Genomic DNA, 13,339 nt, shown 5'->3' with positions numbered 1-13,339 from the left:
AGATAAAACGACTAATCAAAATAGAAAGCTGTAATACAAAACGGCACGTGCGTTTCGCACAAATCCAGTTATTAAAATAAACGCAAAATACACATTTTTACATATCAAATGCACCTGAACCTCAAATTTATCTCCTATATTTTTAAAACTAAAAAAAATAGCTGTTTCGTTAGCTGTTTGATCCTAAATTGACCGACTGAAATATCCTTCAGCCATTTTTTCTATTTCAGAAAAAAAACTTACATTTATTAAAATTTGATTTTATTAAAATCAATCTGGTTATAACTAACATTAAACCATGGAAGGAGATGTTAAGTTCAGCCATCAATCGGATTACAGCCAGCCTTCATTATCGACCCAAATTGCAACCCAAAAGCTGCCACAAGTCCTGTTTTCTGGCAATGATGGAGACGACGACTATAATGGTATGAATGTGTACTACGGCGCCAGACATACTTTGAATGATGATGATGACGCGTCATCTGATGTCAGCAGCATTCCAGGTATTAATTTTTTTAATTGCTCGTCATATTTTAAAATCAATTAATAATTTGAAAAGGCAACTCTAGCGCTTCCATAAGAAAACAAGGATAGCCGGTTGCTAAGCAAGCAGCACATGATGCTACGACCATATTCATAAAAAAAAATTGGTGGTAGACTTTTATTTGTGATAGCTGAGTTTGTGAGGAAAAAAAAACAAAAAACTTAAACACTCCTGAATATAAAGATGGTTATGTGAAAAAAGCCAGCAACCTCAATCAAGGGTTTGCAAAAACCCCGGGTGTAATCGAATTTCCGGACTTTGTCGTATCTAGCAAAGGTCTTACATCTGCACTAGATACACAGAACACACCTTGAATTTATGAAGAAAACAAATTCCAAACTTTTTAAATAAAAGCAAAAAAAATTCAAAAAATGGAAACTTCTTGAAACTTAATTTCATGCCCACAAAAAAAGCCCAATACAAGTAAGAAATGTCTAAACTTCAGGCAAATTTGCTGCTCTGGCAACTTAGCCGACAAAAAAAACAAGCAGACAAACAGTAGTCCGACGAAAATTTTTTGACTCGCGAACTATTTTCCATTTGCAAAAAAAAACTGATCCTGGCCGGATTCGAACCATTCACTTTTGTCTTTATAGGCAGTTGAGTTGCATTTACGCCATATGCTCAAATTAAGCTTTGATTTCAATTGAATCAAAGGTAAAATGATTCAAGTGATTCTGTTGAACTAGTTGATAACACGAAAAAAGTCTAAAATCTGATTAGACAACGCTTGCTAATCGTAAGCGAAATTATCTTTACAGAAAAAAATTTGATAAACACAACACGCCACTCAAACAATAGCAAAAAAATTCAGTAGCGACTAAAATCCATTTCCCTGAAAAGAAAAATTACCCCAAAACAAATGAAAAATTTTACATTTTTTTGGTTTTTAAGTTTTCCCGCTTTTTGGTTTTTAAAAAGTGTCGGATAAAAAGATGTGAACAAAGTTATTTACGGGAAAAAATTCTAATACCCAGTTTACATCCATTACTTAGCGCAAGAGTCCAAATCGAGAGATGCCTCTGAGCAGTTTACGATGAGCACTGCAAATCTGTTTGGGCCAGGAACCGTTTTTCAGCTCAAAAAACGTTGTCATGTTTTTGAGCAAATATGTCGTTTTTGGATTTTGACTGGCATTGAAACAGGAATAAGTCATTCCAAAGGATTTTCAAAAAACCAGCTTTAATTTGATTTCAGGAGCCTGCCATCCGGTTCTGAAGAGTACAGCGACTGGAGTGTTGCGGTCAAAAGACTATGCTGACCAGCTGCAGCTGATTCTCGAGCAGTTCCAACAGACCTCGTCTTCGTCAGGGGGTCCGACTCAACATCAGCATCATCAACATGGTAACAATATCATTTATTGAGATAATTAATTTTATAAATCCAGACTTTTAACTTTGAATTATTCAATTATTCACAAGGGCAAAAACTTGCGACGCACTTTCAAGTTAATAACATTTTTGCCAAAAATAAGGAATTAAGTTAAAAAAAAAACGTATTAGAATACCTGATTTGACTTAATTTTAAATTGAAGAATTTTTTTTATCAAAAGCGAAAAGCATAAGCTTACGGTTATTGATAAGCTTCTTGTAGTCAATTTTTCCGACAACTTTGTTGCTTAACATTTGTTTGGAAGCAATTAACTCCAAATCTTGTTCAGACAAAAGTTTTCGTTCCTGCCAAAAAGTTAGAATTAGAAATTGAAAGAAAACGTTTGAATTACAATGAAAACTTGAATTGTCATTTGGGAAAAATTTCATTTTTATTTCATTTGGAAACTCTGCCATTTGGGATGTTACCGTTAATACGTTATCACTCATATTTGTTCTGAATTTCGAAGAAAACGGAATATTTATGCTCGGTGTGGTTTATTTTTTTTTAGTCAATTTTTGCCGATCAAAGTAAAAGTTTTTGTAGTAAGGTTTTGATACCCCACTGAAGATATCGACTTGCCAAGTTCAAATTTAAAAAGATATTTTACCTCCGATTATTTTTTGTAAAGTTCTGGGGGTTTAAAAATTGCCAAAATGACCATGTTCTGGAATAAACAATGCGCGCTTAGAAGAATTTCTTCATATTGCTGAGAGCGTAACGCGAATTATTAATGCTTGGCGATTTGGTTTCATGACAATTTATCCCTTACTTTTTTATCCCAGGCGAAGTTATCCCAGTCAAAATTATCCCAGAAGTAAAAATAGCCCAGGACGAGGTAGCCCACGCTAATTAAAATATCCCATCTGAGGAATGGAAACAATTAAAATATCGCAATAGAATAATCAAAGGAATTGAAACCAAGATGCCGAAATTGAACAAACCGATGAAAGCAATGCTAACATTTGAAAAAGCGCGTGAAATCAAATTCAGTTCAAAGCGTGAAAATTTCAATTCACATTTTAATTCTACCAATCTTTTGAACTATCAAAGCATAAAGATATGACTTTCTAAGCTCACTGGGCAATATGGTTAAAGAATATGACTCTTGATCAAATATTTCTTGATTTGAGAAAATTATGCCGACAATTTGATAAAATGAAATCTAGATGAAGTTAAATTAAGAGTTTGTTATCATTCGGACTTTTTCAATGAGTTCTCGGTACTTTTTACGGGTTTGATTGGTGATACCGCTGGTTGCTTTCAGAATATTGAACTTCTGGTTGTAAGAACCAAGCTGAATTTTTTCTTAAAACGTATGAATTGAATTTTCCATGTCCCCGAGAATAAGGAATCGCTCACTGTCTTCTTTACCGCTATCTTGTAGACAAAAAGGCAAATATTTATCGGGAATGTCGAGTGACGGTCGGTCGATAAAATCACTTCGAGTGGTCCTTGCATTTTGTTTCTATTGAGGGTTCTTGTCAGGGCTGCACGTGAAGGAAGTGAAAGCTGAATTACCGGATTATTGTTCAGTCTTGAGGCTAGCTGCTATCAACTGGTTGTTTACAGGATTGATGTGCGACTTTGCTGTTTCTTTCAACTGACTAACTAGCTGCCTTGCTTCTACGCGACCGGGGTTAAACTCATGGCTGTGCTCGTGATTGAACGAAATAATGGTTTCGTCGCAAGTTATTAGAGACATTGGGCGTTTATGTGAACGCCATTTTGCACAACGCCAGTGAGTGGTAGATTTGATGTCTCGCTTTTCAGCGAACTCGTGTCCGTCCAAGATAAGCAACGCTTTGCTTTGTTGAGTTTTACCGTAGATAAATTCTGTCATATTGGTGTTCATTGTATTGGTGCTATGTGTTTAATGATGTGTCTTTGCGTTGTGTTTCATTATCAAAATTTTCTTAATTATGACTCCATTAACAGGTTGAAAAATAACATTTAATCCGTAGAAAAAAGTCTTTTACCATTAGCGCCATCTCTATATGGCGTCTCGAAATAATTGAGGCAGTTAAATTAAATCTCTTTTTAATTGCGATATAGATATATGCACCAATCTTTGGTAATCTATATTATAAATTAATTTTAAATCCTCTATGGGATATTTTAATTGACGTGGGCTATTTTGGTATGGGCTATTGTGTCCATTGGGATATATTGGTATGGCATATTTTGTAATGGGATACTTTCGTATGGGATACTTTGTCCTGTCACCGGCGATTTATCCCGCAGAAAAAAAATCGTTCCAAATTGAATTGAGGCTAGCAAATCGGTAGTATTAATTTCGAACAACTCAACATTTCATACTTGGATATTGTCCAAAATTTTTAAGTTTTCAATATTTTCTTTTCCCAAAGCTATTCGATATGAATTGCGGGACAGTCGAAATATTCAGGGCTTTTCCTGATATACGAGCAGTCTTGTTTTCTTTCAGGTGCGTCCAATACTGCGGATGATGCTGAAACGCATGCTCACTCTGTGTTGACTGAGATTGCCTCAATTATGAAGAAACTGGAACAGGACAAACATCAGATCAAAGAGGATTTAGAACGGGAAAGATCACAAGTACAAAGGTAACAAAACAAAAAAACACTGGAATTATATAGTTAAAGCCAAACTGTTCTGTCAACGAATCTCAACGTAGTTAATTATTTGAAAGCTGCTCTTTTTGGCATCAAAAATTAATTTCTCGCACATCGCAGCACGCAAAAATTGTGTCAAAAAATTTTATTAGAAATTGAGATTTTTTAATGGTTGTAGAGTAACATTAAGGATAGTTTTCCAGGAAAAATTCAAATAAGAGAACACCGCTTTTCAAATCAATTGAACAATGGAATACAAAAAAATCGGTCAGAACAATCTGTGCTACTTGCACAACTATCAAGTATCTTGTAATCAAGACTTATAGTTTTTCTTGTACACAACTTTTTTACGAATCTGGAAACCAAAATATAAACTCTCATTCTACTCATTGAATTAATTTATTCCAAATGTTATTTTTCTCTGCTTTTCTTATTTTTTCTCTGCTAAATCTTATTTTTTTCTCTGAATTAGACTTCAAAAACGGCTGGACGACTTTGTTGAGAAGCGACTGAAGGAACTTCCATTTGCAGTGCAACGGGAACACGAAGCCTGCTCTGTGGACATCGTCGAACTACAATGGCATGTCGCATTCAAACGCCGACAGGTAAAGAAACAATTCACGAAAATAGAAATATGTACTCACAAGGAATTATGAGTTTTATTGAGCACGATTTTTTCACCTAGGAAATATAAATTTTGACCCATTTACTGACCACACTTCAAGCAATTTGAAAGCAAACAATATATAATAGCAAACCGTAACAACGGTTTTTTTTTCATTATTTGTTTTTCTCAATTTTATTTTCCGAAATCAAAGTAATAATAGGCTGCGGAATGCCCTCAATCGTGCTTTGTTGGTTTTTTGTAATTATTTCATTGTTTTTTTGATTCTTTAGGAAACCCGTATCAAAGCGAAACTCCAGCTAGCTCAAACACTCAATGAAAAACTCAAAACTGAATTATCTTACGTTCAAGATACAGACCCTAAGTTGAGCCAAAAACTACAATTGGAAAACCAAGTCATAGTGAATTTACTCCAAGCACATAACACAACAGCAACTGAATTAATGAAGACGTTGAAAGATCAAGAAAAGAGCGAGCAAGATTCAGATAAAGCCGAAGCAAAAGCCGACAAAGAGAGAGTTTACTTGAAAAAGGAAATAGACGGGGTGAAAAAGATGTTGCAAAAGGCGCGAGACGACTTAAGCGAAGCGGAGAAACTTCATGCACGCTACATCAAAAATATCGAAGATACAAAAGGTGAGTTTCATTTTTGCTCAAAAATTACATTGAGATAAAGTTATTTATTCAACCCAGCTTTATTGCAAACTCATTCCCTGATTTCAAAAACAAGATGCTAGTAATACATTTTCATACACGAAATTTATGAATCAATGCTAGTCTTACAGTTTCATAGCATAAAAAATGCTAGTCATCGAAATTTCATTAGATTTTCTTGATGTATGGCACGCTTATTTCTATCGTATCAAAATAAATGTGCGAATGTTTAAAACCCCAGTTTGGTCTTGCATATTTCAGTAACTTCCATTAAAACACTACCAATTCAAAAATAAGAGCTATGGGGAACTTTTTGTAGAAATATGACTGAAATAAACCAGCAATCTCGCGTTGTATTGTGGATTGTGTGAGAAAAAGCTAGTGACAAAATTTCCAGAACAACTTATTTCAGATATGAAATTTTGTTTTTCATAAAAAATTCAAATGTGAAAATAAGTATGATTTGACGCAAATTTGTTGTTCCATTACTTTTAGCTTATGCTAGAAAGCGCTTGAATAAGATTAAAAGATTAATTAAAAAATTCAAATTTTTCAGAACAGGTGGACTAAAGTTTTCATTTAAAACTGTATGTGAAACAATTTGTGAAGTTTGTCTACCACGCATTAACCTTATTCTAACACAGAGGCAAAGCGGAGTTTCGTATCATTAGCAACAAACGCAAGCAAGCTCTGCAAGCCAGCGAATAGATATTCAAACAAAAATAACGAATCGAAAAAAAGTTTCAAGCATAACAGATGAGAAAAACAAACACCAGTCAAAAAAGCTTTGAGTCTTCGCCGAGCGGCCACTAATTCGACAACACGTTGATAGACGCATATTGAGCCAAAAAACAAAAAATGCTATAAAAAACTTATTATGAAAAAAGTTTCCGCGATTAAATTTTAAATAAAACTTTGAACTTTTACACCGCAACCGAACTAGATTATTCTAAAAACAATTTTTGATCTTCGAACGACAAAAAAAACAAGCAGAATACTTTTAAAAAAACATAGGTCGAAACTTTTTAGGCCGAAGAGAGTTTAAGCGAGGAAAAAATAAAAGATAAAATGCTACTTCTATATCAGGGTTAAAGAACTTTGTTGTGAATCAACAACACTTGCAACTGAAATGAAAAAGAATTACACCACAAAAAGACTCGGCATTGCGGCAACGAAGCCAAGAAAACATAAGGAGACAAACGAAAGTCCAAAAAATCAACTTTTCCCGGAATACGTTATTTCAAATCAAATTTCATATCTGAAAATTGGGTTTTTAGTTTTTTTTTTCAGATTTGAAAAATTCATTTAAAATCAAAATTTCAACACCAAGACGAAGCAGAACTTCGCGCCACTTGCGATTCAATACAAGAAAAGCTACCGAAAAAGAAATCAAAAAAATCTAAAAACTAGACCAAACAAAAAGAAGGAAGAAAGTTAAAAAAAACTAAAGCAGACGATAGAAGGAGAAAAAAAGCAAATTTAACAAGCAGTAACACAGTAAAAAAATTGAGCAAAAATCCCCTTAGCTAAAAAAAATCAAAAGGACTTTAAAACTAAAAAAAGCCTTTGGCCTTATCCCCCTCAAAATATGCACAAGCGCAACCATAAAATTTCCTCGCACATCAATATGAGGCTACTAAGTCGATATAATAATGGCCAAAACCTATAAGTATAATAGAAAAATTGAACTTCAACAAATCGACATAATAATATTACATTCAACATAAAAAGAAATTTTGAATTGGACGAGAATTTAAAAAACAGACATGCTCAAAATTTAACGAATATACAGATTTGAAGATGATCACCAATTACGTCATCCTGTAGATAAATACATTTATGGGAAAAAATTTAGTACCCCGTTGCAACACTCTTGATATCAAAAAGGAAGCACAGAAGCGAAGCGGAGCTTCGCATCACTTGCGATACAACATAAAATGGCACGGCAGCTAGCCCAAAAAAAAGGACAAGCTGAAAAGCGCAAAAAAAGCTAAACAAACTATTTGCAAAATTAATTTTTTAACGTTTGTCACAAACTATTTCAAAACCTCTTTTTAGATATGATTTTTAGCGAACTGTGGATCCAATTAAAATGCATACCAAAATATTTTTAAATGAACAAAAATCAACTAAAACATAGGTTTATGGCCGTAAAAAATTAAACTCAATTACTATACGTCTTCAGAGGAATTAGACATGTTATTTTTCAACATAATTTTCAAGCCAACTCTCAAAATAACCGCATTTAATTTGAAAGATGAAAACAATTACCTGTCATTTTTTGGCGTGTTTCAGGTGCTATTAGTGACACAGTGGAAGCGGTTGATGAGCAGATTGAGAAATTGGAGAGGATCAAAGAGATCGAGAAGATGCAAGAGGCCAAAGTGAGGGACTTGGAGGAGAAGTTGGAAGAGGCGGAGAAAGACAACAGGAAGTTGACAGGTAATATCAACAAACAGAAACATCGCTCAAATATGGCAGTAGATAGCGATTGCATTTTTGGTGTTCTGCTAAAATGGAACTTTTTACACAGAGGCAAAGCAGAGTTTTGAATCACTTGCGAAGCAACGAAAGCGTAGCATTGCAAGCTACCACAAAGTCTGCGAGTTCTAAATAACTTAATTGACAAAAAAAACTTTAAAAGATTAACATTTTTTTTGGAGATATGAAAAGTTCAACCTCAGAAAAAAAACAGACGATATATGCGACTACAAGCATGAAACAAGCTTTTAGTAATTTGCCAGCGTCCACTAAGCCAACAACACGTTGTAAGACGCCAATTGATCCGAAAACAAAACATGCCAAAGGAAATTATTGTCATGAAAAAATCAACAATTTTTTCGGAAATACGAAAAAATCAATCATAGAAGGACATATGAGAAACACCACTAAAATTAAACAAGCTTAGTGTTGTTCGAGCATCCACTAAGCCAAGAACCTGTTTAGAAGCCAATTGATCCGAAAACAAATAACGTCAAACGAAATTGTTACCATGAAAAATCATCAATTTTTTCGGAAATACGAAAAATTCAATGATAGAAAGACAGACGAGAAACACGACCAATAGAGTTGAACTAAGCCAACGACGTGTTTAGAAGCCAATTGATCCGAAAATAAGAAATGCTAGAGGAAATTCTTGTCATGAAAATCAACAATTTTTTCGGAAATACAAAAAATTCAATCATAGAAAGACAAATGAGAAACAAAACTACTAGAATTAAACAAGCTTGGTGTTGTCAGAGCATCCATTAAGCCAACGACGTGTTTAGAAGCCAATTATTCCGAAAACAAAAAGGCCAGATGTAATTGTTGTCATGAAAAATCAACAATTTTTTTCGGAAATACAAAAAATTCAATCATAGAAAGACAGATGAGAAACAAAACTACTAGAATTAAACAAGCTTGGTGTTGTTAGAGCATCCATTAAGCCAACTACGTGTTTATAAGCTAATTATTCCGAAAACAAAAAGGCCAAAGGAAATTGTTGTCATGAAAAATCAACAACTTTTTCCGAAATACAAAAAATTCAATCATAGAAAGCCAGATGAGAAACAAAACTACTAGAATTAAACAAGCTTGGTGTTGTAAGAGCATCCATTAAGCGAACGACGTGTTTACAAGCCAATTGATCCGAAAATAAGAAAAGCTAGAGGAAATTGTTATCATGAAAAATAAACAATTTTTTCGGAAATACAAAAAATTCAACCAAAGAAAGACAGATGATAAAAAACACATCCGCCAGAATTAAACAAGCTTAGTGTTGCTCGTGCATCTATCAAGCCAACAATGTTTTTAGAAGTCAATTTATCCGAAAACAAAAAATGCCAAAGGAAATTGTTGTCATGAAAAATCAACAACTTTTTCGGAAATAAAAAAAAATTCAATCATAGAAAGAGATGAGAAACAAAACTACTAGAATTAAACAAACTTGGTGTTGTTAGAGCATCCATTAAGCCAACGACGTGTTCAAAAGCCAATTTTTTCGGAAATACAAAAAAATCAATCATAGAAAGACAGATGAGAAACAAAACTATTAGAAAAAAAAACAATCTTGTTGTTGTAAGAGCATCCATTAAGCCAACGACGTGTTCAGAAGCCAATTATTTCGAAAACAAAAAGGCCAAAGGAAATTGTTGTCATGAAAAATCAACAATTTTTTCGGAAATACAAGAAACTCAATCATAGAAAGACGAGAAACACAACCACTAGAGTCAAACAAGCTTAGTGTTGTTCGAGTATCCGCTAAGACAACGACGTGTTTAGAAGCCAATTGATCCGAAAAGAAAAAATGCCAAAGAAAAATTTTGTCATTTAAAATCAACAATTTTTTCGGAAAGACGAAAAATTCAATCATAGAAAGACAGATGCGAAAAACAATCACTATAGTTAAACAAGCTTAGTGATGTTCGAGCATCTATTAAGCCAGCAAGTTGTTTAGAAGCCAATTGATCCAACAACAAATCATGCCAAAGGAAACTGTTGCCATGAAAAATCAGATTTTTTTCGGAAAGACGAAAAATTCAATCATAGAAAGACAGATGCGAAAAACAATCACTATAGTTAAACAAGCTTAGTGATGTTCGAGCATCTATTAAGCCAGCAAGTTGTTTAGAAGCCAATTGATCCAACAACAAATCATGCCAAAGGAAACTGTTGCCATGAAAAATCAGCAATTTTTTTCGGAAATACGAAAAATTCAATCATAGAAAGACAGACGAGAAACACAACCACTAGAGTTAAACAAGCTTAGTGTTGTTTGAGCATCCGCTAAGCCAACGACGTGTTTAGAAGCCAAATGATCTGAAAAGAAAAAATGCCAAAGGAAATTGTTGTCATTAAAAATCAACAATTTTTTCGGAAATACAAAAAATTCAACCAAAGAAAGACAGATGATAAGAAAGACATCCGCCAGAATTAAACAAGCTTAGTGTTGCTCGTGCATCTATCAAGCCAACAATGTTTTTAGAAGCCAATTTATCCGAAAACAAAAAATGCCAAAGGAAATTGTTGTCATGAAAAATCAACAACTTTTTCGGAAATAAAAAAAAATTCAATCATAGAAAGAGATGAGAAACAAAACTACTAGAATAAAACAAACTTGGTGTTGTTAGAGCATCCATTAAGCCAACGGCGTGTTCAGAAGCCAATTTTTTCGGAAATACAAAAAAATCAATCATAGAAAGACAGATGAGAAACAAAACTACTAGAAAAAAACAAGCTTGTTGTTGTAAGAGCATCCATTAAGCCAACGACGTGTTTAGAAGCCAATTATTCCGAAAACAAAAAGGCCAAAGGAAATTGTTGTCATGAAAAATCAACAATTTTTCCGGAAATAAAAAAATTCAATCATAGAAAGAGATGAGAAACTACTAGAATTAAACAAACTTGGTGTTGTTAGAGCATCCATTAAGCCAACGACGTGTTCAGAAGCCAATTTTTTCGGACATACAAAAAAATCAATCATAGAAAGACAGATGAGAAACAAAACTACTAGAAAAAAAAACAAACTTGCTGTTGTTAGAGCATCCATTAAGCCAACGACGTGTTCAGAAGCCAATTATTTCGAAAACAAAAAGGCCAAAGGAAATTGTTGTCATGAAAAATCAACAATTTTTTCGGAAATACAAAAAACTCAATCATAGAAAGACGAGAAACACAACCACTAGAGTCAAACAAGCTTAGTGTTGTTCGAGTATCCGCTAAGACAACGACGTGTTTAGAAGCCAATTGATCCGAAAAGAAAAAATGCCAAAGAAAAATTTTGTCATTAAAAATCAACAATTTTTTCGGAAAGACGAAAAATTCAATCATAGAAAGACAGATGCGAAAAACAATCACTATAGTTAAACAAGCTTAGTGATGTTCGAGCATCTATTAAGCCAGCAAGTTGTTTAGAAGCCAATTGATCCAACAACAAATCATGCCAAAGGAAACTGTTGCCATGAAAAATCAGCAATTTTTTTCGGAAATACGAAAAATTCAATCATAGAAAGACAGACGAGAAACACAACCACTAGAGTTAAACAAGCTTAGTGTTGTTTGAGCATCCGCTAAGCCAACGACGTGTTTAGAAGCCAAATGATCGGAAAAGAAAAAATGCCAAAGGAAATTGTTGTGATTAAAAATCAACAACTTTTTCGGAAAGACGAAAAATTCAATCATAGAAAGACAGATGAGAAACACAGCCACTAGAATTAAACAAGCTTAATGGTGTTCAAGCATGAATTAAGCCAGCAACGTGTTTAGAAGCCAATTGATCCGAAAACAAATCATGTCAAAGGAAATTGTTGTCATGAAAAGTCAACAACTTTTTCGGAAATACAAAAAATTCAACCATAGACAGACAGATGAAAAATACAACTACTACAATTAAACACCCTTAGTGTTTTTAGAGCATCCATGAAGCCATCGATGTCTTTAGAAGCCAATTGATCCGAAAACAAAAAATCCTCAATGAAATTGTTGTCATGAAAAGTCAACAATTTTTTCGGACACACAAATAATTCAATCACAGAAAGACAGATGAAAAACACAACCAATTGAATTAAAAAGCTTAGTGTTGTTCGAGCATCCACTAAGCCAACAACGTGTTTAGAAGCCAATTGATCAGAAAACAAATGATGCCAAAGGAAACTGTTGTCAGGAAAAATCAACAATTTTTTCGGAAAAACGAAAAATTCAATCATAGAAAGACAGATGAGAAAAACAACCACTAGAATTAAACAAGCTCAGTGATGTTCGAGCATCAATTAAGCCAACGACGTGTTCAGAAGCCAATTGATCCGAAAACAAAACATGCTAACGGAAATTGTTGTCATGAAAAATCAACAATTTTTTCGGAAAGACGAAAAAATCATAGAAAGACAGTTGAGAAAGACAACCACAAGAATTCAACTAGCCTAGCGTTTTTCGAGCATCCACTAAGCCAACGACGTGTTCAGTAGCCAACTGACCCGAAAACAAAAACGGCAACGGATATCGCAACCATAACAAAAAAATCGAATTTTTTTTTTGGAAATATACGATACATAAATCTCAGAAAATCCGAAAGACATAGCCACTAGCATTAAACAAATGTTTAAGAGTTTCCAAGCGTTCACTAAGGCGAGAACACGAGCTTAGACCCCAATTAATTCAAAAAAAAATACCAAAAGAAATTGTTGACCACAAAAGATTTTGAACTTTTATCTTTCATACTACCAACCGACCTGAGTTAATTAAATTAAGAAAAATCAATTTTCATCTTTAAACCGATGCAAAATAAGTTCACTAAATCGACAAAACAAAAGCTGAAAACATTTAGGCCGAACAAAATTTCAAGCGAAAAAAAAACAGAAAATATACCAGTGAGATGCAGTAACTTAAAAACTACAGGAGTTAATCAACGACACTTGAGACTACAAAAAAAACTCGTCAAAAAACAATTGTGGTGAGGCAAAGAATTCGACAAATAGAAGCCGACAAACTATAGTCCGAAGATCAATAATTCCCTGAAAAAAATATCAATTTCAGAAACTGAAAAAAAACGAGTCCGGCCTGTACTCAAACCCC

The 13,339-nt window shown here is 33.8% G+C and overlaps 1 protein-coding gene across 1 annotated transcript in view; it reads left to right on the top strand.

The window, feature by feature from the left end:
• The first annotated feature begins 38 nt into the window (after positions 1–38).
• LOC134853661 (coiled-coil domain-containing protein 178-like) overlaps positions 39–13,339 on the top strand; it is a 28,522-nt gene continuing 15,221 nt past the window's right edge. Inside the window, exons 1-6 of the mRNA XM_063869669.1 lie at positions 39–503; positions 1,742–1,888; positions 4,362–4,500; positions 4,982–5,114; positions 5,407–5,770; positions 8,084–8,230. Coding sequence (XP_063725739.1) covers positions 299–503; positions 1,742–1,888; positions 4,362–4,500; positions 4,982–5,114; positions 5,407–5,770; positions 8,084–8,230 — 1,135 coding nt within the window. The 5' untranslated portion in view covers positions 39–298. The remainder of the gene's footprint in view (positions 504–1,741; positions 1,889–4,361; positions 4,501–4,981; positions 5,115–5,406; positions 5,771–8,083; positions 8,231–13,339) is intronic.

Source organism: Symsagittifera roscoffensis, chromosome 8 (genome assembly GCF_963678635.1).
Source record: "Symsagittifera roscoffensis chromosome 8, txSymRosc1.1, whole genome shotgun sequence".
Classification (NCBI taxonomy): Eukaryota; Metazoa; Xenacoelomorpha; order Acoela; family Convolutidae; genus Symsagittifera; species Symsagittifera roscoffensis.
Note: the sequence above shows the minus strand (reverse complement) of the source record. Positions and strands in the feature narration are given on the sequence as shown.